The sequence below is a fragment of the Eleutherodactylus coqui genome, chromosome 2, assembly GCF_035609145.1.
Source record: "Eleutherodactylus coqui strain aEleCoq1 chromosome 2, aEleCoq1.hap1, whole genome shotgun sequence".
NCBI lineage: Eukaryota > Metazoa > Chordata > Amphibia > Anura > Eleutherodactylidae > Eleutherodactylus > Eleutherodactylus coqui.
The window spans coordinates 326,620,615-326,645,516 of NC_089838.1; the positions used below are offsets into that span (position 1 = coordinate 326,620,615).

The 24,902-nt window shown below is 43.9% G+C and overlaps 1 protein-coding gene across 1 annotated transcript in view; it reads left to right on the plus strand.

Annotated features, from left to right (window-relative positions):
- The window catches only part of LOC136610308 (uncharacterized), a 145,545-nt gene that overhangs the window by 42,780 nt on the left and 77,863 nt on the right, over positions 1-24,902 (plus strand). The window contains exon 2 of the mRNA XM_066589537.1: positions 21,131-21,520. Within this exon, the coding sequence (XP_066445634.1) occupies positions 21,131-21,520 (390 nt within the window). The remainder of the gene's footprint in view (positions 1-21,130; positions 21,521-24,902) is intronic.

Consider the following 24,902-nt stretch of genomic DNA (forward strand, 5'->3'; position numbering starts at 1 on the left):
ATCTATTGATCTCGTATATCTGGACTTCTCTAAAGCATTTGACACTGTGCCGAATAATAGGCTAATATAAAAAATGAGACAGATCGGATTGGGTGAAAACGTGTGTATCTGGGTAAAGAATTGGCTCAATGAAAGAAAGCAGAGGGTGGTAATGAATGGTTCATACTCTGATTAGGCCACGGTCGCTAGCAGGGTGCCACAGGGTTCAGTATTAGGCCCCATTCTGTTTAATATATTTATAAACGACCTGATAGAGGGGCTACACAGTAAAATATCAATATTTGCAGATGACACAAAATTATACATTATAATCAATGCAACGCAGGACAAGGTACAGCTACAAACGGACCTAGATAAGCTGGGGGCTTGGGCAGAAAAATAGCAAATGAAGTTCAATGTTGAAAAATGTAAGGTTATGCACATGGGCAGGAAAAACGGATATCACCAATATACACTAAACAGGGTTCTGCTAGGGAAAAGTAATATGGAAAAGGACCTGGGGGTACTAGTGGATTGTAAATTAAACTGGAGTAACCAATGCCAGTAAGCTGCTGCAAAAGCTAATAAAGTCTTGGGGTGCATTAAAAGAGGTATAGGGGCGAGGGACGAGAACACTATCCTCCCACTATATAAGGCACTTGTCAGGCCTCACATGGAATACTGCACACAGTTCTGGTCACCGGTGCTCAGGAAAGATGTTGCAGTGCTGGAGGGGGTTCAAAGACGGGCAACTAAACTAATACATTGAATGAAGGGACTGGAATACCCAGAGAGGCATCAAAATTGGGATTATTTACCCTAGAAAAAAGACGGCTAAGGGGTGATCAAATAACTATGTATAAATACATGAGGGGACAATACAAGGATCTCTCCCAGGATCTGTTTATACCCAGGACTGCAATGGTAACAAGAGGGCATCCACTACGTCTAGAAGAAAGCAGGTTTCATCACCAACACAGAAAGGGGTTCTTTACTGTAAGAGCACTTAGACTGTGGAACTCTCTGCCTCAGGATATGGTGATGGCAAAATCCATAGAGGAGTTTAAAAGGGAACTTGATGTCTTTCTGGAGCGGAAGGATATTACAGGATATAAATCTTAGGTTAACTGTTAATCTGGGTACACAGCAGGTAGGCAATATTAGGGGTTGATCCAGGGATCAGTCTGATTGCCATTAGGGAGTCGGGAAGGAATTTTCCCCCCAAAAGGGCTAATTGGCTTTTGCTTTTGGTTTTTTTTGCCTTCCTCTGGATCAACAACACAGGAGGATAAACAGGCTGGACTAGATGGACATTGTTTTCATTCGGCCTTACAAACTATGTTACTATGTGATCCCTGACTCCACCCACACAGGTGATCACATGACGGTGACATCATCACAGGTCCTGGTACTTTTTGTTGGCTTATCAGTATACAGTACTTCCAAACTCCAGAAGGACTCCTCCCACAGCAATTACATCATAACAGGTCTTTCAGCCCGCTAGATCTCCATGGTGATGGTAGGTCAGTGTCTCCTGTCAGGACCGCTGAGTTGTGTCTGACATAATAACAGCTTAGTTATATTCTCAGTGTGTTAGGACCTGCCTTAATGGCACCAGGGGGCATGGTTATGACATCGCCAGGGGCATGGTTATGACATCGCCAGGGGCGGGGCTATGACAACACCAGGGAGTAGAAACATGAGAATCACTCACTCACCTACTTACAGACATGTGGTCGTTAGTGGCTTGATACTATATTGGTCAATCAGTCTGTACAGTCTATGGACAGGAGAAGGGGAAAGTTCTGCATGGAGTATATATTTGGACTAGGTGAGATACAATCCAGTTCAGATCTTCTGGGTAGGTTTCCAGTTGCTCATCTGTGAGTAACTAAACTCATTACTGAGGCATAAAAGGTCATAAAATTTAGTGTTAGCAATTTGAGGAGTGAGTACATCACAGAAAGAGCTCCTGACCTGGCGGGAGTAGAGTACACCCTTCTGCCATGGCTGCACCCTGGTGGGCAGGTATTTGATATCTTCCCGGAGTTTGAACAACTGAGTGTTGTACTGTATTTCTGCAACAATCCGCTGTTAAACCCATTGTAAGAATAAATTGACTTATTCTTGGAGAACATTGCTAGCAATTGTGTCATTTCTGTCCTTTCCCCCACAGTAGCGGAGCCGCAAGTCATACAGTATATTTTGAACTCCTGTAGGCTTGGACTCAACTACTATACATTATGTAGCGATTTTCATTATATTTTTTTGGCCTTCAACAAAGTCCAATATTCCATCTTTATCGTTAATGGATAATGTTGGCTTTACAGCTATGATAGTGTGCCTAATTAACATGCACTGCTACTCTTTCGTTGGCTTCTGTGTGCTGAACCTAAGTTGTATTGTGATTGATCAAATCCATAGAAACCTGATCAATAGAATGAATGAGTGTAGGGAATACATTTTTCCAACTTTGACCCTTGTAAAGCTAACTTTAACCACTTTGTGATGCAGCCTATTTTGGACCTAAGGATACAATGATTTATCAGGGGATTTTCATCTCCACTTTTCAAAAGCCATAACTTTTTTTTTCAACTGACATGGGCATATGAGGGCTTGTTTTTGTAAAGTGAGCGTAGTTTTTATTGGCACCAATTCTGAGGGACATATAATGGGTATTAGTGTATCTTGACGCCACCAGAAGCTAGGGGTTTGACAGGAGCAATGCCCCTCTCACACCCCCAGCTTAAAATAGGGTGAAGAGACGAAGGTCCTAGCAGCACAGTGTGCATTTCCCGGCTGTGGTGGCTTAGGGTGAGAATTACTTTTCCATTTAGGCTTACATTATCAGCTGAAAACTGAAAAGTAACCCTCACTGTAAGCCATCAGGGCTAGCAAAAACTAATGTAGAGGGTGCACCTGTCGCTGTCACTGCTGCTGGTCTGTGATGGCTCCTGGCCGCAGGGAGGATTAGGACTGATCGACGGACGCATGCTGTGTGTTCCATTCCGCCCCCCGTTACCTGCAGTGAGCATTCCGGGTCCTGTGTGCTCTCCTAAGGTGGCTCCGCCACGCACATCTAGTGGACAAGTGTCGGCGCCACCGCTGACGATCCTGCAGCAGTCCCTCGCCACACTCTGATCCCTGGTCTGCTGCACTGTGCGTCCGGCCAGCTGTCGCAGTGTCTTGGGGCCCTCCCTGCTGCGGCCGTCAGGAGTAACTAATGTGCTGATGTCCGCAAGTGGGCTGGAGGATAAGGCAACTAGTGGGAGAATGTGCTGGCGCTGCCGCTCACCATCCTGCTGCGGTCCCGCGCTCCGGCTGGGTCTGACAGTGGCTACCGCCGCAGTGGTGCCCTCCCTGCTGCAGCCCTCATCAGTAAGTTACATAGGAGGGGTCCACTAGTGGGCTGCAGGAAAATTAATTGCCTTCAAGGACCTACTGCCTTGGCATATGTCGAGCCAATCAGGTTCACGGGGGGCGTCACCCCCTGTCAATCTTGACTCCACCAGGACTTCCTGGTGGCGTCAAGATACACTAATACCCATATAATGTACTAGCTGATATACCCGGCTTCACCTGAATTAATTTGGTACAGGTGTTTACCTGTTGTTTACACAGAAAACTTTATGAAGTTGTGGTTACTTCAGTGGAACCAATAAAATATGTATACACATAGAGGAGCGTTAGATGCTGCTCAGAGTGCATGTACCAATGTCACTCTGCAGAACACACCACCCCTCCCACTCTCCTCACTTTTTACCCTTAAAAGTAACACCCCTTTTATTCAAATTTACCCCCATACTGGAGGTTGCAGCCCCTTCTTCACTTTAAAGGGCTTCTGTCATAAAAAAAAAATTCTATACTTACCTATTCCTCCCTTATCAGTCTACTTACTAGATCTTAACCTCCCCTATCTTCTCCTGTCTCCAGCAGTCTAGGGAAGAAGGGTCATCTCACCTCCGGCTGACTGATTTCTCTCCTTCTTGTGAGGTTACATACATTGCCATCAGTCTCTTTCTAGCAGCCAATGTACGTTATGTTGACAGGCCAGCAGAGGGAGTGCCGATCTACTTCAGCACGGATCATGCGAGCTGTCTCTGAAATAGATTTGCATTCTTTCCTAGCCAGTGAAACACGTGATCTTCACTGGCCGGCCCAGAAGAAGAATGTGAGGAAGGGAGCCTTCATAATAAGCTGGCCAGCGTGTAGTAAGGTGACCTGGGGGCACTGCAGGAGTTCAGCAAGGAAAGGATCAGGTAGGGAGATTGACAGGACAGGAATAGGTGAGTAAAGAATTTTTTTTTTACAAAACATCTGCAGTCCATGTCCGCTACCTTATGTACTTTTCACAGCCTTTCAATATATGCAAACAGAAGTCAGTTATATTTTCCTAAGTACATACACATACAGAATTAGATTCTCCTCAATATACAGTATACACATAGAGGAGCATAAGATTCTCCTCAGTATATACACATAGAGGTGAGGTAGATTCTCCTCAGTATATACACAGAGGTGAGGTAGATTCTCCTCAGTATATACACAGAGGTGAGGTAGATTCTCCTCAGTATATACACATAGGGGTGAGGTAGATTCTCCTCAGTATATACACATAGAAGTGAGGTAGATTCTCCTCACTATATACACATAGAAGTGAGGTAGATTCTCCTCAGCATATACCCATAGAGGGGAGGTAGATTCTCCTCAGTATATACCCATAGAGGTGAGGTAGATTCTCCTCAGTATATACACATAGGAGGGGGGGGTACATTCTCCTCAGTATATACACATAGAGGTGAGGTAGATTCTCCTCAGCATATACACATAGAGAGAAGGTAGATTCTTCTCAGTATATACACAGAGAGGTGAGGTGGATTCTCATCACTATATACACATAGAAGTGAGGTGAATTCTCCTCAGTATATACACATACATGTAAGGCAGATGCTCTTCAGTATATACACATAGAGGTGAGGTAGATACTCCTCAGTATATACACACAGAGGTGAGGGAGATTCTCCTCAGTATATACACATAGAGGTGCGGTAGGTTCTCCTCAGTATATGCAGATTGAGGGCAGGTAGATTCTCCTCAGTATATACACATAGAGGTGAGGTAGATTCTCCTCAGTATATACATACAGATGGGAGGTAGATTCTCCACAGTATATACACATAGATGTGAGGAAGATTCTCCTTTGCATATACACATATAGATCAGTTATATTCTCCTTATTATATACACATAGAGGTGAGGTAGATTTTCCTCAGTATATACACACAGAGGTGAGGTAGATTCTCCTCTGTATGCGAATCTCCCTAGGCTTTATTGTTTCTGAGAAAATAACTCTCATTTATTGTGGATTTTCAGTTTTTCACATTTAGAATTGAATATTTCAAGTTTGTATGACACCGGGAAGTTAGAGAATTAGATTAGGTAAATTACATAGGGGGTCACTTACTTTTGTGCGTAGAATTGAATAATCAAGTTGTGACCCCTTAACTTTTCCTCTTTAGGCCTTAAACAATCGTCATGCCAAATTGCAAGTTTGTATGATACAGGGAACTTACATTACATAGAAGTGCACTTACTTTTGCAATTAGCATTGAATAATTGAGTTGTGACCCCTTTCCTTTTCTTACTTAGGACCTAAAAAATGAATGTGCCAAATTTGAAGTTTATAAAACACCAGGAAGTTAGAGAATTAGTGGTGAGTCAGTCAGTGAGGACTTTCACCTTTATATATATACTAGCTGATATACCTGGCTTCGCCAGAGTTAATTTGGTACTGGTGTTTATCTGGTGTTCACACGGAAAATCTTATGAAGTCGTGGTGACTTTGGAGATACCGAGGAAAAAAAAGTATGTTCACCATTTTCCATGGTTCTTTGCATTACCCAGGAAACACCACATGGAGGTAACCATCCAACGTTTCCTTTAAATAAAATTACATCAGGAAGTGAAAGAACATTTGGACAGTAATTCTTTTGCGCTTAGAATTGAATAATCGAGTTGGGACCCATTAACTTTTCCTATTTATGACATAATCAATGCCCATGCCAAATTTCAAGTTTCTATGACATCGGGAAGTGAGAGAATTAGATTCCGTACATAAAATTTGGACGCTAATTATTTTTTGCTTAGAATTGAATAATCGAGTTGGGACCCATTAACTTTTCCTATTTATGACATAATCAATGCTCGTGCCACATTTTAAGTTTCTTGGACATTGGGAAGTGAGAGAATTAGATTACGTACGTAAAATTTGGACGTTAATTCTTTTGCGCTTAGTATTGAATTTTCGAATTGGGACCCATTAACTTTTCCTATTCATGACATAATCAATGCTCGTGCCAAATTTCAAGTTTCTATGACATCGGAAAGTGAGAGAATTAGATTCCGTACGTAAAATTTGGACGCTAAATTGTTTGCGCTTAGAATTGAATAATTGAGTTGGGACCCATTAGCTTTTCCTATTTATGACATAATCAATGCCCTTGCCAAATTTCTATGACATCGGGAAGTGAGAGAATTAGATTCCGTGCGTAAAATTTGGACGCTAAATTGTTTGCGCTTAGAATTGAATAATTGAGTTGGGACCCATTAGCTTTTCCTATTCATGACATAATCATTTCTCTTGCCAAATTTCAAGTTTCTTGGACATTGGGAAGTTAGAGAATTAGATTACGTATGTAGAATTTGGACGCTAATTTTTTTGCGCTTAGAATTGAATAATCGAGTTGTGACCCATTAACTTTTCCTATTCATGACATAATCATTTCTCTTGCCAAATTTCAAGTTTCTTGGACATTGGGAAGTGAGAGAATAAGATTACGTATGTAAAATTTGGACGCTAATTCTTTTGCGCTTAGAATTGAATAATCGAGTTGAGACCCATTAGCTTTTTCTATTTATGACATAATCAATGCTTGTGCCAAATTTCGAGTTTCTATGACAGCGGGAAGTGAGAGCTTTAGATTCCGTACGTAAAATTTTGATGGTAATTCTTTTGCGCTTAGAATTGAATAATCGAGTTGGGACCCATTAGCTTTTCCTATTTATGACATAATCAATGCCCTTGCCAAATTTCTATGACATCAGGAAGTGAGAGAATTAGATTCCGTACGTAAAATTTGGACGCTAAATTGTTTGCGCTTAGAATTGAATAATTGAGTTGGGACTCATTAGCTTTTCCTATTTATGACATAATCAATGCTTGTGCCAAATTTCATGTTTCTGTTACATCGGGGAGTGAGAGAATTAGATTCCGTACGTAAAATTTGGACGCTAGTTCTTTTGCGCTTAGAATTGAATAATTGAGTTGGGACCCATTAGCTTTTCCTATTTATGACATAATCAATGCCCTTGCCAAATTTCTATGACATCGGGAAGTGAGAGAATTAGATTCCGTACGTAAAATTTGGACGCTAAATTGTTTGCGCTTAGAATTGAATAATCAAGTTGGGACTCATTAGCTTTTCCTATTTATGACATAATCAATCCTATTTATGACATAATCAATGTACGTAAAATTTGGACGTTAATTCTTTTGCTCTTAGAATTGAATTTTCAAGTTGGGACCCATTAACTTTTCCTATTCATGACATAATCAATGCTCGTGCCAAATTTCAAGTTTCTATGACATCAGGAAGTGAGAGAATTAGATTCCGTACGTAAAATTTGGACGCTAAATTGTTTGCGCTTAGAATTGAATAATTGAGTTGGGACCATTAGCTTTTCCTATTTATGACATAATCAATGCCCTTGCCAAATTTCTATGACATCGGGAAGTGAGAGAATTAGATTCCGTACGTAAAATTTGGACGCTAAATTGTTTGCGCTTAGAATTGAATAATCAAGTTGGGACTCATTAGCTTTTCCTATTTATGACATAATCAATGCTCGTGCCAAATTTGAAGTTACTTGGACATTGGGAAGTAAGAGAATTAGATTACGTATGTAGAATTTGGGCGCTAATTCTTTTGCGCTTAGAATTGAATAATCGAGTTGGGACCCATTAACCTTTCCTATTCATGACATAATCATTTCTCTTGCCAAATTTCAAGTTTCTTGGACATTGGGAAGTGAGAGAATTAGATTACGTATGTAAAATTTGGACGCTAATTCTTTTGCGCTTAGAATTGAATAATCGAGTTGGGACCCATTAACCTTTCCTATTCATGACATAATCATTTCTCTTGCCAAATTTCAAGTTTCTTGGACATTGGGAAGTGAGAGAATAAGATTACGTATGTTAAATTTGGATGCTAATTCTTTTGCGCTTAGAATTGAATAATCGAGTTGAGACCCATTAACTTTTCCTATTCATGACATCAATGCCCGTGCCAAATTTCAAATTTCTATGACATCGGGAAGTGAGAGATTTAGATTCCGTACGTAAAATTTGGATGCTAAATTGTTTGCACTTAGAAGTAAATAATTGAGTTGGGACCCATTAGCCTTTCATATTTATGACATAATCAATGCTTGTGCCAAATTTCATGTTTCTATTACATCGGAAAGTGAGAGAATTAGATTCCGTACGTAAAATTTGGACGCTAATTCTTTTGCGCTTAGAATTGAAAAATCGAATTGGGACTCATTAGCTTTTCCTATTTATGACATAATCAATGCTCGTGCCAAATTTGAAGTTTCTTGGACATTGGGAAGTGAGAGAATTAGATTACGTACGTAAAATTTGGACGCTAATTCTTTCGCACTTAGAATTGAATAATCGAGTTGGGACAAGAGATGAGCGAGCACCAAAATGCTCGGGTGCTCGTTACTCGAGTCGAACTTCCTGCGATGCTCGAGGGTTCGTTTCGAGTAACGAACCCCATTGAAGTCAAAGGGGGAACCCGAGCATTTTTGTATATCGCCGATGCTCGCTAAGGTTTTCATTTGTGAAAATCTGGGAAATTCAAGAAAGTGATGGGAACGACACAGAAACGGATAGGGCAGGCGAGGGGCTACATGTTGGGCTGCATCTCAAGTTCCCAGGTCCCACTATTAAGCCACAATAGTGGCAACAGTGCCCCCCCCAACAATTTTTACTTCTGAAAATCCCTCATTAGCAAGGCATACCTTAGCTAAGCACCACACTACCTCCAACAAAGCACAATCACTGCCTGCATGACACTCCGCTGCCACTGCTCCTGGGTAACATGCTGCCCAACCTCCCATTTCAGTAATAGTAGCAGTCAAGACAGGCCCCAGTAACAATTCCAAAGCAGCAGTATAGGGGGAGCACAGTATTAGTTCCATTTCAGTAGTAGTTACAGTCTAGACAGGCCCCAGTAACATATCACTAGCAGCAGTATAGGGGGAGCACAGTATTAGTTCCATTTCAGTAGTAGTAGCAGTCTGGACAGGCCCCAGTAACATATCACTAGTAGCAGTATAGGGGGAGCACAGTATTAGTTCCATTTCAGTAGTAGTAGCAGTCAAGATAGGCCACAGTAACATTCCCGTTGCAGCAGTTTAGGGAGATAACAGTCTCTTTCACATTTCAGTAGCTGCAGTATAGACAAGGCCCCAGTTACATTTATGTAGCAAAAGTGTAGGCCAACCCCACACACCTTCTGTACCATGAGTGATAGAGATTCCATGGTGATAGAGATTCCGTACGTAAAATTTGAACGCTAATTCTTTTGCGCTTAGAATTGAATAATCGAATTGGGACTCATTAGCTTTTCCTATTTATGACATAATCAATGCTCGTGCCAAATTTGAATTTTTTTGGACATTGGGAAGTGAGAGAATTAGATTACGTACGTAAAATTTGGACGCTAATTCTTTCGCACTTAGAATTGAATAATCGAGTTGGGACAAGAGATGAGCGAGCACCAAAATGCTCGGGTGCTCGTTACTGGAGTCGAACTTCCCGCGATGCTCGAGGGTTCGTTTCGAGTAAGGAACCCCATTGAAGTCAATGGGCGACCCAAGCATTTTTGTATATCGCCGATGCTTGCTAAGGTTTTCATTTGTGAAAATCTGGGAAATTCAAGTAAGTGATGGGAACGACACAGAAACGGATAGGGCAGGCGAGGGGCTACATGTTGGGCTGCATCTCAAGTTCCCAGGTCCCACTATTAAGCCACAATAGTGGCAAGAGTGCCCCCCACCAACAATTTTTACTTCTGAAAAACCCTCAAGAGCAAGGCATACCTTAGCTAAGCTCCACACTACCTCCAACAAAGCACAATCACTGCCTGCATGACACTCCGCTGCCACTCCTCCTGGGTAACATGCTGCCCAACCGCCCATTTCAGTAATAGTAGCAGTCAAGACAGGCCCCAGTAACAATTCCAAAGCAGCAGTATAGGGGGAGCACAGTATTAGTTCCATTTCAGTAGTAGTTACAGTCTAGACAGGCCCCAGTAACATATCACTAGCAGCAGTATAGGGGGAGCACAGTATTAGTTCCATTTCAGTAGTAGTAGCAGTCTGGACAGGCCCCAGTAACATATCACTAGCAGCAGTATAGGGGGAGCACAGTATTAGTTCCATTTCAGTAGTAGTAGCAGTCAAGACAGGCCACAGTAACATTCCCGTTGCAGCAGTTTAGGGAGATAACAGTCTCTTTCACATTTCAGTAGCTGCAGTATAGACAATGCCCCAGTTACATTTATGTAGCAAAAGTGTAGGCCAACCCCACACACCTTGCTGTACCATGAGTGCAGGCGAAGCCCATAAAAATTACTAGGATTACACTGTAGGCGAAGGCCCAAAAAAATTGGTGTACCAACAGTACTAATGTACCTCAGAAAAAAGTTGCCCATGCCCAACCAAGCGGGCAGGTGAAACCCATTAATCGCTTAGCGTACTGTGGCATAATTTGTAACTAGGCCTGGAGGCAGCCCAGTTAAAATACAAATTGGTTCAGGTGCAAGTTTCAACGCTTTAATGAGAATTGAAACGTATAAACATTGTTTACAAAAGTAATATGACTGAGCCTTGTGGGCCTAAGAAAAATTGCCCGTTCAGCGTGATTACGTGAGGTTTTAGGAGGAGGAGCAGGAGGAGGAGGATGAATATAATACACAGATTGATGAAGCAAAAAGGTCCCATTTTTTATGGTGATAGAGAACGATGCTTCCATCCACAGGTGCAGCCTACGTATTGCTGCTGTCCGCTGGTGGAGAAGAGAAGTCAGGGGAAATCCAAGCTTTGTTAATCTTTATGAGTGTAAGCCTGTCGGCACTGTCGGTTGACAGGCGGGTACGCTTATCCATGATGATTCCCCCAGCCGCATTAAACACCCTCTCTGACAAGACGCTAGCCGCAGGGCAAGCAAGCACCTCCAGGGCATAGAGCGCGAGTTCAGGCCATGTGTCCTGCTTCGACACCCAGTAGTTGTACGGAGCAGAGGCGTCACGGAGTATGGTGGTGCGATCGGCCACGTACTCCCTCACCATCCTTTTACAGTGCTCCCGCTGACTCAGCCTTGACTGGGGAGCGGTGACACAGTTTTGCTGGGGAGCCATAAAGCTGTCAAAGGCCTTGGAGAGTGTTCCCCTGCCTGCGCTGTACATGTTGCCTGATCTCCGTGCCTCCCCTGCTACCTGGCTCTCGGAACTGCGCCTTCTGCCACTAGCGCTGTCGGATGGGAATTTTACCATCAGTTTGTCGGCCAGGGTCCTGTGGTATAGCAACACTCTCGAACCTCTTTCCTCTTCGGGTATAAGAGTGGAAAGGTTCTCCTTATACCATGGGTCGAGCAGTGTGTACACCCAGTAATCCGTAGTGGCCAGAATGTGTGTAACGCGTGGCTCACGAGAAAGGCATCCTAACATGAAGCCAGCCATGTGTGCCAAGGTACCTGTACGCAACATATGGCTGTCTTCACTAGGAAGATCACTTTCAGGATCCTCCTCCCCCTAATCCTCCTCAGGCCATACACGCTGAAAGGATGACAGGCAAGCAGCATGGGTACCCTCAGCAGTGGGCCCGACTGTCTCTTCCCCCTCCTCCTCATGCTCCTCCCCCTCCTCCTCCTCCTCCAAAACGCGCTGAGATATAGACATGAGGGTGCTCTGACTATCCAGCGATATACTGTCTTCCCCCGCCTCCATTTCCAAGCGCAAAGCGTCTGCCTTTATGCTTTGCAGGGAACTTCTCAAGAGGCATAGCAGAGGAATGGTGATGCTAATGATTGCAGCATCGCCGATCACCATCTGGGTAGGCTCCTCAAAGTTTCCAAGGACCTGGCAGATGTCTGCCAACCAGGCCCACTCTTCTGTAAAGAAATGAGGAGGTTGACTCCCACTACGCCGCCCATGTTGGAGTTGGTATTCCACTATAGCTCTACGCTGCTCATAGAGCATGGCCAACATGTGGAGCGTAGAGTTCCACTGTGTGGGCACGTCGCACAGCAGTCGGTGCACTGGCAGATTAAACCGATGTTGCAGGGTCCGCAGGGTGGCAGCGTCCGTCTTGGACTTGCGGAAATGTGCGCTGAGCCGGCGCACCTTTCCGAGCAGGTCAGACAAGCGTTGGTAGCTTTTCAGAAACCGCTGAACCACCAAATTAAAGACGTGGGCCAGGCATGACACGTGCGTGAGGCTCCCGAGCTGCAGAGCCGCCACCAGGTTTCGGCCGTTGTCACACACGACCATGCCCAGTTGGAGGCTCAGCGGCGAAAGCCAGCGGTCGGTCTGCTTTGTCAGACCCTGCAGCAGTTCGTGGGCCGTGTGCCTCTTCTTTTCTAAGCTGAGTAGTTTCAGCACGGCCTGCTGTCGCTTGGCCACCGCTGTGCTGCCACGCCGCGTGACACCGACTGCTGGCGACATGCTGCTGCTGACACATCTTGATTGCGAGACAGAGGTTGCGTAGGAGGAGGAGGGTGGTTTAGTGGAGGAAGCATACACCGCTGCAGATACCAGCACCGAGCTGGGGCCCGCAATTTTGGGGGTGGGTAGAACGTGAGCGGTCCCAGCCTCCACTAAATTCACACAATGTGCCTTCAGGGAGATATAGTGGCCCTGCCCGCCTGTGCTTGTCCACGTGTCTGTTGTTAAGTGGACCTTGGCAGTAACCGCGTTGGTGAGGGCGCGTATAATGTTACAGGAAACGTGGTCGTGCAGGGCTGGGACGGCACATCGGAAAAAGTAGTGGCGACTGGGAACTGAGTAGCGCTGGGCCGCTGCCGCCATCATGCTTTTGAAAGCCTCCGTTTCCACAAGCCTATACGGCAGCATCTCCACGCTGATCAATTTGGCTATGTGCACGTTTAACGCTTGAGCGTGCGGGTGCGTGGCGGCATACTTGCGCTCAAACAGTTGTGCTAGCGACGGCTGGATGCTGCGCTGAGAGACATTGCTGGATGGGGCCGAGGACAGCGGAGGTGAGCGTGTGGGTGCAGGCCAGGAGACGGTCGTGCCTGTGTCCTGAGAGAGGGGTTGGATCTCAGTGGCAGGTTGGGGCACGCGGAGAGGCAGTGGTGCAAACCGGAGGCCGTAAACTGCCTTCGTCCCACCTTGTGCGGTGCTTGGCCATCATATGCCTACGCATGCTAGTGGTGGTGAGGCTGGTGGTGGTGGCTCCCTGGCTGATCTTGGCGCGACAAAGGTTGCACACCACAGTTCGTCGGTCGTCTGCACTCTCAGTGAAAAACTGCCACACCTTTGAGCTCCTCGGCCTCTGCAGGGTGGCATGGCACGAGGGGGCGCTTTGGGAAACAGTTGGTGGATTATTCGGTCTGGCCCTGCCTCTACCCCTGGCCACCGCACTACCTCTTCCAACCTGCCCTGCTGCTGCACTTGCCTCCCCCTCTGAAGACCTGTCCTCAGTAGGCGTAGCAAACCAGGTGGGGTCAGTCACCTCATCGTCCAGCTGCTCTTCCTCCGAATCCTCTGTGCGCTCCTCCCTCGGACTTACTGCCCTTACTACTACCTCACTGATAGACAACTGTGTCTCATTGTCATCGTCCTCCTCACCCACTGAAAGCTCTTGAGACAGTTGCCGGAAGTCCCCAGCCTCATCCCCCGGACCCCGGAAACTTTCCAAAGGTTGGGCATCGGTCACGACAAACTCCTCCGGTGGGAGAGGAATCATTGCTGCCCAATCTCGGCAGGGGCCCGAGAACAGTTCCTGGGAGTCTGCCTGCTCCTCAGAATGTGTCATTTTCATGGAGTGAGGAGGCTGGGAGGAAGGAGGAGTAGCAGCCAGAGGATTCAGAGTTGCAGCTGTGGACGGCATAGAAGACTGGGTGGTCGATAGATTGCTGGATGCACTTTCTGCCATCCACGACAGGACCTGCTCACACTGCTCAGTTTCTAATAAAGGTCTCCCGCGTGGACCCATTAATTGTGAGATGAATCTGGGGACCCCAGAAACTTGCCTCTCTCCTAATCCCGCAGCAGTCAGCTGCGATACACCTGGACCAGGAGCTCGGCCTGTGCCCACACCCTGACTTGGGCCTCCGCGTTCTCGCCCCCGTCCACGTCCTCTAGGCCTACCCCTACCCCTCAGCATGGTGTATTACGAGTAGAGCAGAAACAGAACGTTGTAATTAAATGTGCCACTTATTGGCCTGTGGTTGGAGGCTGACTTCGCTTACGGAACGCACAGCAGAGCCAGGAAACAATTATGCGCAAGGCTGGGTATTAATCACTGACTACTCCCCCAAGCAGACACGCAGTAAACTGAAGACAGTCACAGGCAGGCCAAATATAGTATTTTTTTCCGCTTTTTGGGAAAAAGCCCATTGCCTCTGATATACACTGTATTTGGATTTCCCTGTTGGAGGATGACTGTGGTTACTGAAAGCCCAGTGCAGCCAGGAAACAATTATGTGCAAGGCTGGGTATTAATCACCGACAACTCCCCCCAGCAGACACGCCGTAAACTGAAGACAGTCACAGGCAGGCCAAATATAGTATTTTTTTCCACTTTTTGGGAAAAATCCCACTGCTTATATAGCCAGTATACCTCTTTCTCTGCCTCACCAGTACTGCCCCTATACTCTGTAAAATGACTGCAGACTGAGGACGCTATGGTCTGCACACCCGATATACAAAAAAAAACAAAATTGTGCAATACTGCTAAAAGCGGCCTCAACAGTACTGCACACGGTCAGATGTGGCCCTAAGAAGGACCGTTGGGGTTCTTGAAGACGAATATAACACCTAACACTCTCCCTATAGCAGCTACAGCAAGACAGCACTTTCCCTGATCTCTCTCAGCGTGCATCTGTGGCGAGCCGCGGGCGGGGCAGTTTTAAATACTCGGGTGTCATCTGATCTCCCCAGCCACTCACTGGAGGGGGGTGGGATAGGGCTGGAATGTCACAGGAGGAAGTTGTAATGCCTTCCCTGTGTTTCTATTGGCCAGAAAAGCGGCCAAATTTCTCAGGGAAGGAAATGTAATGGAGTCGAGCACCACGTGGTGCTCGTCTCGAGTAAGGAGCATCTCGAACACCCTAATACTCGAATGAGTATCAAGCTCGGACGAGTACGCTCGCTCATCTCTAGTTGGGACCCATTAACTTTTCCTATTTATGACATAATCAATGCCCTTGCCAAATTTCTATGACATCGGGAAGTGAGAGAATTAGATTCCGTACGTAAAATTTGGACGCTAATTCTTTTGCGCTTAGAATTGAAAAATCAAGTTGGGACTCATTAGCTTTTCCTATTTATGACATAATCAATGCTCCTGCCAAATTTCAAGTTTCTTGGACATTGGGAAGTGAGAGAATTAGATCACGTATGTAAAATTTGGACGCTAATTCTTTTGCGCTTAGAATTGAATAATCGAGTTGGGACCCATTAACTTTTCCTATTCATGACATAATCAATGCTCGTGCCAAATTTGAAGTTTATTGGACATTGGGAAGTGAGAGAATTAGATTACGTGTGTAAAATTTGGACGCTAATTCTTTTGCGCTTAGAATTAAATAATCGCGCTGCGAACCATTAGCTTTTCCTATTTATGACATAATCAATGCCCGTGCCAAATTTCAAATTTCTATGACATCGGGAAGTGAGAGATTTAGATTCAGTACGTAAAATATGGACGCTAATTCTTTTGCGCTTAGAATTAAATAATCGAGTTGGAACCCATTCGCTTTTCCTATTTATGACATAATTAATGCTCATGCCAAATTTCATGTTTCTACGACATCGGGAAGTGAGAGAATTAGATTCCGTATATAAAATTTGGATGCTAATTATTTTGCGCTAGAATTGAATAATCGAGTTGGGACCGATTAACTTTTACTATTTATGACATAATCAATGCTCTTGCCAAATTTCATGTTTCTATGACATCAGAGAGTGAGAGAATTAGATTCCGTACGTAAAATTTGGACGCTAGTTCTTTTGCGCTAGAATTGAATAATCGAGTTGGGACTTTACTTTTCCTATTTTGAAGATAATCTATGCTTGCACCAAATTTCATATTTCTATGACAACAGGAAGCTGGAGAATTAGTGGCGAGTCAGTCAGTAAGTGAGTGAGTGAGTCAGTGAGGGCTTTCGTCTTTATATAGATAGATTGTATAATTTTTTTTTATTTTTTTTTTAGAGGGCAGGGATCAAAAACACATCAATTCTGCCATTGTTGGATGTCACCAATATACACTAAATGGGGTACTGCTAGGGAAAAGTGATATTAGAAAGACCTAGGGGTACTAGTTGAATGTAGACTTAACTGGAGTAGTCAATGCCAGTCAGCTGCTGCAAAAGCAGATAAAGTCTTGGGGTACAGTAAAAGAGGTATGGGGCGAAGGACGAGAACATTATCCTCCCACTATATAAGGCACTTGTCAGGCCTCACATGGAATACTGTGTACAGTTCTGGTCACCGGTGCTCAGTAAGGATGTTGCAGTGATTGAGGAGTTCAAAGAAGGTCAATTAATTAATAAACGTAATGGGAGGACTGGAATACCCAGAGAAGCATCAAAAGTGGGATTATTCATCCTGGAAAAAAGACGGCTAAGCGGCGACCAAATAACTATGTATAAATACATGAGGGGACAATACAAGGATCTCTCCCATGATCTATTTATACCCAGGACTGCGACGGTAACAAGCGGGCATCCGCTACGTCTAGAAGAAAGCAGGTTTCATCACCAGCATAGAAGGGGGTTCTTTACCGTAAGAGCAGTTAGACTGTGGAACTTTCTGCCTAAGGACGTGGTAATGGCAAAATCCATAGAAGAGTGTAAGAGGGGACATGATGTCTTTCTAGAGCGCTATGATATTACAGGATATAGATATTAGGTGACCAGCGGGGTTGTTGATCCAGATCTTGGAGTCTAGTGGGAACTATCAAAACATTTATCCAGTATTATTCTGACTGCCATTATGGAGTCAGGAAGGAATTATTTCCCCCAAATGCGCTAAATTGGCTTCTGTCTCATTGGGGGTTTTTTTTGCCTTCCTCTAGATCAAAAAGGGGAGGATGGAAATCGGCTGAACTAGATGGACTTTGTCTCCCTTCAGCCTAACATACCATGTTACTATGTATTTTTTTTTCTTTTACATTATTAATCATGCAGCATAAATCACATGATAAATATTATTGTGCGGGTTGATACCATTATGACAATACCAAATTATATATCTTTTTAGGTTTTTCCATGTTTACACAATAAAAGCCCTTTTTTGGAAAATATATATTATTTTTGCATTGCTGCATTTTGATTCCAAGAATTTTGTTTATCTTTCCATGGACAAGCTGTAGTTTTTACTGTTAGCATTTTGGGGTATATATATGGCTTTTGTAATAACTTTCATTGTACTTTTTGGAGAGGCAAAATGAACAAATATAAGCTTTTCGGCTCCGTTTTTTAGGTTTTTTTCTCTCAATGTTTGCAATGTAGGATAAAAAATGTGTTACATTTATTGTCTTGGTCACTACAGACATGGCAATACCAAAACTCTTTTTTTTTTTTAGATAAAGTGTGGAACGTGTGCAAAAATGTTTTTGTTTTGCTATTTTTTACGTGCTTTTTTTTGCTTTTTTTGTTCCATTTTGCTTGTCCTTGAATGGGACTTGAACCTGCAATGCCATGATCGCTCTGATAAAACATTATTGCTGATCATAGGCATTAGAGGTCATAGCAGACCCGAACACCATGGTTTGGTGTCTGATTGCCATTGCTACCCATTGGCCCTCCACGATTACATGGCAGAGGGCCATTGAAGTCACAGAAGGATCACTCTCCCTCTGTGAACCCTTTACATGCGGCAATACACATTGATCATGGCATATAGGGGGGTAACAGTGAGGATCCATGTTCTCACTGACCCCTGTTGTTGCAGTGGACACCTGGCTGTCAGTCACCTGCTACATTTGTAGCTATATAGTAAGTAGATACAGTACTTTTATACATTATTGCCAAGTTGTCAGTCTTATAGAATATAGGCTATTTCTCTTCACTGTAATAATTAAGTGACAATCGTGTCCACCACTGCAATAAGGGATAGATATGCTGCAATTGTCAATGAAGAGAGTCTACTCCAGGCAGTACATCAGCATTGTATGGCTTTTCCCAAGAGTAATTACATGTTAAAATTGGTCATCCAGATAATCAGTGGCCACTACCAGTTTCCCCTATATTTGCATAAGAATGGAATGGAAGCGAAAACTAAAACTCGTAAATACCACATGGGGCTTACTATTGGGCTTTGGGACATTATCTGCTGATTTCCTGAAAAAGGTGTGTTTAGGCATAGTCATATAGGGGAGACCATCCTGTGGAAGTACAAAGGTGGCAGGCATGAGCTGAGCAAAGATACACAACCCTGTCTTGTTCAATAGAAGCCTCTTGTCCACATACAATGTAGATAATTGGAAGAAGTGCTAGGATAGTATGGTTGAAGACAACAGCTAACTAAATCTGGTATGGACCATCAAATCTCAGTTCCAAACTTTGTCTTTTAAGGACAACCCAATCTCCTGGAAGCAAATTATGTGAACCCTCTTTTGAGTCTGGATCTGGAATCGAGGAAAATACATGTTTATGAGTGACAGTCAACTCCTGATGCAAGGCACTTATGTGGGAGGTAAGGTCCCCATGTTGGACCTAGAGGTGTTTGAGAAACATATTGGCCTTTTACAGGGGTCCTACCAAACATAACTTTATTTGGGGACAGCTTAGTGTTTCTCTAAGGTACGGTTCATACTGAGTAGAGGGCTAATAAAATGTGTGCCTCTATAACATTCCATAACCTCCGGTACACCATATGTACAAATTACTTTGTTAAATATAAAAAAAAACAGAATCAGCACCTACTCAATGATGACAGTTTGAAAGGTTGTGTGAATACTTGTTGTACTCACCTGGTGCACGGTGGAACCCCCTGCCTAAAGGGTCCACCGGCACCCTATGTCCTCGTTGGCTTATCACAATTCCTGGGTCTCAGATCCGGATCACCGGAGGGTGATCAGAGGGAGAAACAGCCTTGATTCGGCTGCTGCATAGAGAACCATATAAAGACAAAAAGGCCCCCGCGCTCGTGGACTCTGAGAAAATAGAGCCGGACACAATGGTCCATACAATTCAATTACGTTTTATTAATATTCAATTGCTATTGGCAATTGAATATTAATAAAACATAATTGAATTGTACGGACCATTGTGTCCGGCTCTATATTCTCGGAGTCCACGAGCATGGGGGCCTTTTTGTCTTTATATGGTTTACTTCCTTAAATAATTTCTTAGCCATAATCTTGGCATTGGCATTTATTTTTTACAAACCACACCCCCCAGCCAACTTGAGAAGAGGTCTACATAAAACAACTCACACACTTACCTTAGGTAGTTGTATGTAATCAATCTGTAATCGCTGGAATGGGTGGTCTGGTCTAGGAGTGCAGTGAGGAGGTACTTTGGCAACTTTGCCTGGGTTGTGTCGAGCGCAACTCATGCATCCTTGCATAAACCTTGTTGTAGAATCGTTGAACCTTGGGGCAGTGCAAGCAGGAGACACTCCACCACACAATATATCCTTTAACTGGTGAGTTGGTCTGTGTCTCAAATGTGACACAGTAGAGCGTTCGGGGAGGCACAGGTGTTTACCTTTCCTCCAGACTCCCCTCTCATCCGGCTCTTCACCTGTTCCTGCAAAATAGACAAGCATTTCTGAGATCCATCATTGTGGAGAAGGTGGAGCTGGCTAATACCTGTGACAACAATGTATGGGGATTTGGCACCATTGTGACAGCATTGACTGCTCGTAAATCATGGACTGTGAGAAAGGCTTGAGATTGCCCTTGGCAACTTTTTTTCTTGACTAGAAACAATGGTGTGTTGTAAGGAGAATAACATTGCTGTATGATCCTCTTTTAAAAGTAATCTTGAAACTGCTCATGAATATTGGCTTCCCGAGCAGCACTCAAAGAGCATTGCTTTATGTTGGTTAGCTGTATACCCGGTTTGACATCTATAGCAGAAGCAGACTGCACGCAAAAATATACTGATAAATGTGGGAGTTAGTTACCATTTTGGCCAAGACACATAAGCTGACGTGCAACGGCAAGGCCACCACACATACGTCAGAACCTTCGCTATCTCACTATTCGCTAGATTAGAATCACAGAGGTGAGAGCAAAATAGACAAAGACATAACTCATAGAAAAGGAGGCCAAATATGCATCCTCTGATACATTGCAGGACAGGCTCAATCAATTTCCACCATGCTACACTGCTACCTGCTATAGATGCTGAGGCAACCTGGGGTGTCATGCCAGTGTGGCGCACTGTGGTGATACAGGGCAATATATTGCTTTGCTAGTATGGGTTGTAATTATCTAGTGTGGCAAACGTATTTATGGCTGACATCTTTGGCATCAGTTCACATGTGCAGATTATTTTGTCTGCAGTCACCCCTCCCCCAATTTGGTTTGAGGTATGTGGCTGCATTTAAGTCTGCACTGAACAATTTGCTGCCTCATACTGCAATCTGGCACTCTGCATGCTATCAAGGAACACAGTGATTGAGCCTGTCCTGTAACGTATCAGGGGATGCATATTTGGCTTCCTGTTCTGTGTTACATTTTATATGGGAGTTTCCTTACTACTGAGATACCCTGTATGATATATAATATGTTCATTATAAGTCAGGAATTTTCACTATTCAGTGTTAATAGTCATTACCAATTTACAGGGTTTCTCTCATTTCTCTCTGGGTCATTACAGGGACATGTTGGACATTAGACCATTGTGTTTACCAACCAAAGACCCTCTATGTGAAGGAAGGAGAATCCGTCACCATCCCTTGTATATACACCTATCCTGAGGACCAGAAGAATCTGAGAGAGAAGTTCATAATAACTTGGAGCAAGACAGATGGACTTTCCTGCAGCGATATCAAGGAAAACATCACAGACCGTTCTGGGAATATTGCTGATGAGTATAAAGACCGGATCTCTGCAGTTCACCATCCTGATAACCGGACGGCGTCTATCACAATCCGAGGACTGAAGGCTGCAGATAGAGTCACGTTCTGCTGCACAATGACTATATTTCCAAATGATTCCGAACCATTCATCGCGAGGGACTGGGTTGGCACCTCTCTTGCTTATTCAGGTAAAATATTTTCCGTAAGACATCACAAACACTATAGACTCATGGAAAACTGGGAGATTCAGTCCTGTGCAAACGTGTAAGGCCTCAGTCAAACGGGAGTTTTGATGCACAAATTTGTGAATGCATCAGTTATGCATTCAAAAATTTGCGTGACCGAAGTGGGCGTCACAGCGGAAAAAACGCTGCTAGAAGCGTTTATCAGCTCAAAAAGAGCGCTGCCCACTATTCCCTGCTGCGGCTGTGACAGCTGCAGCAGGGGATTCCTTGGATGTGAAACACCTGGATTCTGTTACATCCAAGGCTTTCATCTGAGGTCAATGGGGCCAGCGGCAGCTGTGGCGGCCCCATTGACATACAGAGAACATCGCGCTCCTGTGGCACAGCTGTGACTGCTGTGGCAGAGGATTTCTTCATCTCCGCGGGGAGTCCCATTGTCACTGGACGCTGTGACAGCTGTGGCAGAGCGATGTTCTCCCATTAAATTCAATGGAGCCGGCAATACAGCTGACTCCATTGAAAGCAATGGGCTGCCAGCAAGCGCTGCAGTGATTTCTGCCTGCTGAAAGGGCTGCCTCTGATTGGCTGAGCACTTTGACCAATCAGAGGAAGCTCTCAGCTATTGAATGACAGCTGAGAGCTGCCTCTGATTGGTCCCTGTGCACAGCTAATCAGAGGCAGCACCCACACGCCCGCCCCATTGAGTGCAAGGTGAAAGCCCTTTTTACATACACAGAACATCGGTTTGCTGCAGAAAGCAGTTACATGCGCTCTGTGAACCGGTGTCCGATAATATTCGCCGCAGACGTTTTTCTGCATGTAAATTTCGCACATGTGACCGCTGCTATTGAAAAGCATTGGTTCTGTCTAGTGCTAATTTTTTGATGTGCGGAAAAATGCCCGTTAAAAATGCCCGTGTGATTTAGCCCTCAGGCAGGTGAGGAAAAAACGCTGCAAAGTAAGAATGTTTTTAAAGATTGAAATGTTAATAGTTTGTTTTTGTCAATTAACGAAATGAAAAGTGAATGAACAAAAGAGAAATGTAAATCCATCAATATTTAGTGTGAGGGCCCTTAGCCCTCAAAACAGCATCAATGCTTCTAGGTACACTTGCGCACAGTTTTAAAGGATCTTGGCTGGAAGGTTGTTCCAAACATCTTGGAAAACTTAGCATAGATCTTCTGGGGATGTAGACTTGCTCAAATACTCCATGATGTTGAGAACAGGGCTTTGTGGGGGCCATATCATCACTTCCAGGACTCCATGTTCTTCTTTATGCTGAAGATACTTCTTAATTACATTAGCTTGATATTTGGAGTCATTGTTCTGTTGTAGAGTGATTTTGAAGCCACTCAGATGCCACCCTGATGGATAAGTAAATGCCTGTATTTCTCAACATTGAGGCCACCGTTAATCCAGAACAAATAGCAAACTCTATTTGCTGAAATGCAGCCCAAACATTGCAAGGAACTTCCACCATGCTATACTGCTATCTGCAGACACTCAATATTATACCGCTCTTCACCATGCTTCACTGCTGCCTGCAGACACTCATTATTGTACAACTCTCTAGTCCTTCACAGATCAAATTGCCTTATAATACAGCCAAATATTTCAGATTTTGAATCTATATATATAAAAATGAATGTATGTCTGTGTGCGTGCGTGCGTGTCTGTCTGTCTGTCTGTTTGTCCTTTATGCGCTACTACACCATTCATCCGATCGCCATGAAACTTTGGGAAGTTGTTGAGTACACTCCTGGGAAGATTATAGGCATAGAACAACTATCCTACGATAAATGGCGCGCGCGCGTCGTCGAAAGTTACGCCCCCCCCCACGTAGATCGAATAAGTAAGCCACCTGCTATTGTGATGTCATCACTGCCTCACTGCCATTGTGATGTCATCACTGCTGAGGTAACATGAAAGCTGCGCTGTGATTGGTTGTTATATATTATACCACTGAGGTAACCTAAAAAAGCTGCGCTGTGATTGGTTGTTATCTAGATATATAAAAACGAATGTATGTCTGTCTGTCTTCGCAGCAACGCCCCCCCCCCACGTAGATCGTTCGATTTCCATCACTGCCACTAATTCTCTCACTTCCCAATGTCGTAGAAACATGAAATTTGGCAGGAGCATTGATTATGTCATAAATAGGAAAAACTAATGGGTCCCAACTCGATTATTCAATTCTAAGCGCCAAAGAATTAGCGTCCAAATTGTACGTACGGAATCTAATTTTCTCGCTTCCCAATGTCATAGAAACTTGAAATTTGGCACAAGCATTGATTATGTCATAAATAGGAAAAGGTAATGGGTCCCAACTCGATTATTCAATTCTAAGCGCCAAAGAATTAGCGTCCAAATTTTTACGTACGGAATCTAATTTTCTCGCTTCCCAATGTCATAGAAACGTGAAATTTGGCACGAGCATTGATTATGTCATAAATAGGAAAAGGTAATGGGTCCCAACTCGATTATTCAATTCTAAGCGCCAAAGAATTAGCGTCCAAATTTTACGTACGGAATCGAATTCTTTCGCTTCCCAATGTAATAGAAACGTGAAATTTGGCAGGAGCATTGATTATGTCATAAATAGGAAAAGCTAATGGGTCCCAACTCCATTATTCAATTCTATGCGCCAAAGAATAAGCGTCCAAATTTTACGTACGGAATGTAATTTTCTCACTTTCCGGTGTCATAGAAACGTGAAATTTGGCACGAGCATTGATTATGTCATAAATAGGAAAAGTTAATGGGTCCCAACTCGATCATTCAATTCTATGCGCAAAAGAATTAGCGTCCAAATTTTACGTACGGAATCTAATTTTCTCGCTTCACAATGTCATAGAAACTTGAAATTTGGCACGAGCATTGATTATGTCATAAATAGAAAAAGTTAATGGGAAGTTGTTGAGTACACTCCTGGGAAGATTATAGGCATAGTACAACTATCCTACGATAGGTGGGGTGCGTGCGAGCGTCGTCGACAGTTATGCCCCCCCAGGCAAAGATCGTTTGATTTCCACCTCAAGCACAAAAGCAAAAGGCATTACGAGCAACGGGATGCGTGTTCAACTACAAAATGATGCATCCGCCGAACATATCACAAGACAATTCCTGGATATTGAGAATGCTGAGGTAAAATAAAAGCTGTGCTGTGATTGGTTGCTATATATTATACCGCTGAGGTAATATGAATGCTGCGCTGTGATTTGTTGCTATTTTTTATATTGCTGAGGCAGAATAAAAGTTGCGCTGTGATTGGTTGTTATTTCTCTTACTGCTGACGTAACATGAAAGCTGCACTGTGATTGGTTGTTATATTTTATACTGCTGAGGTAACATATAAGCTGCGCTGTGATTGGGTGTTATATATTAT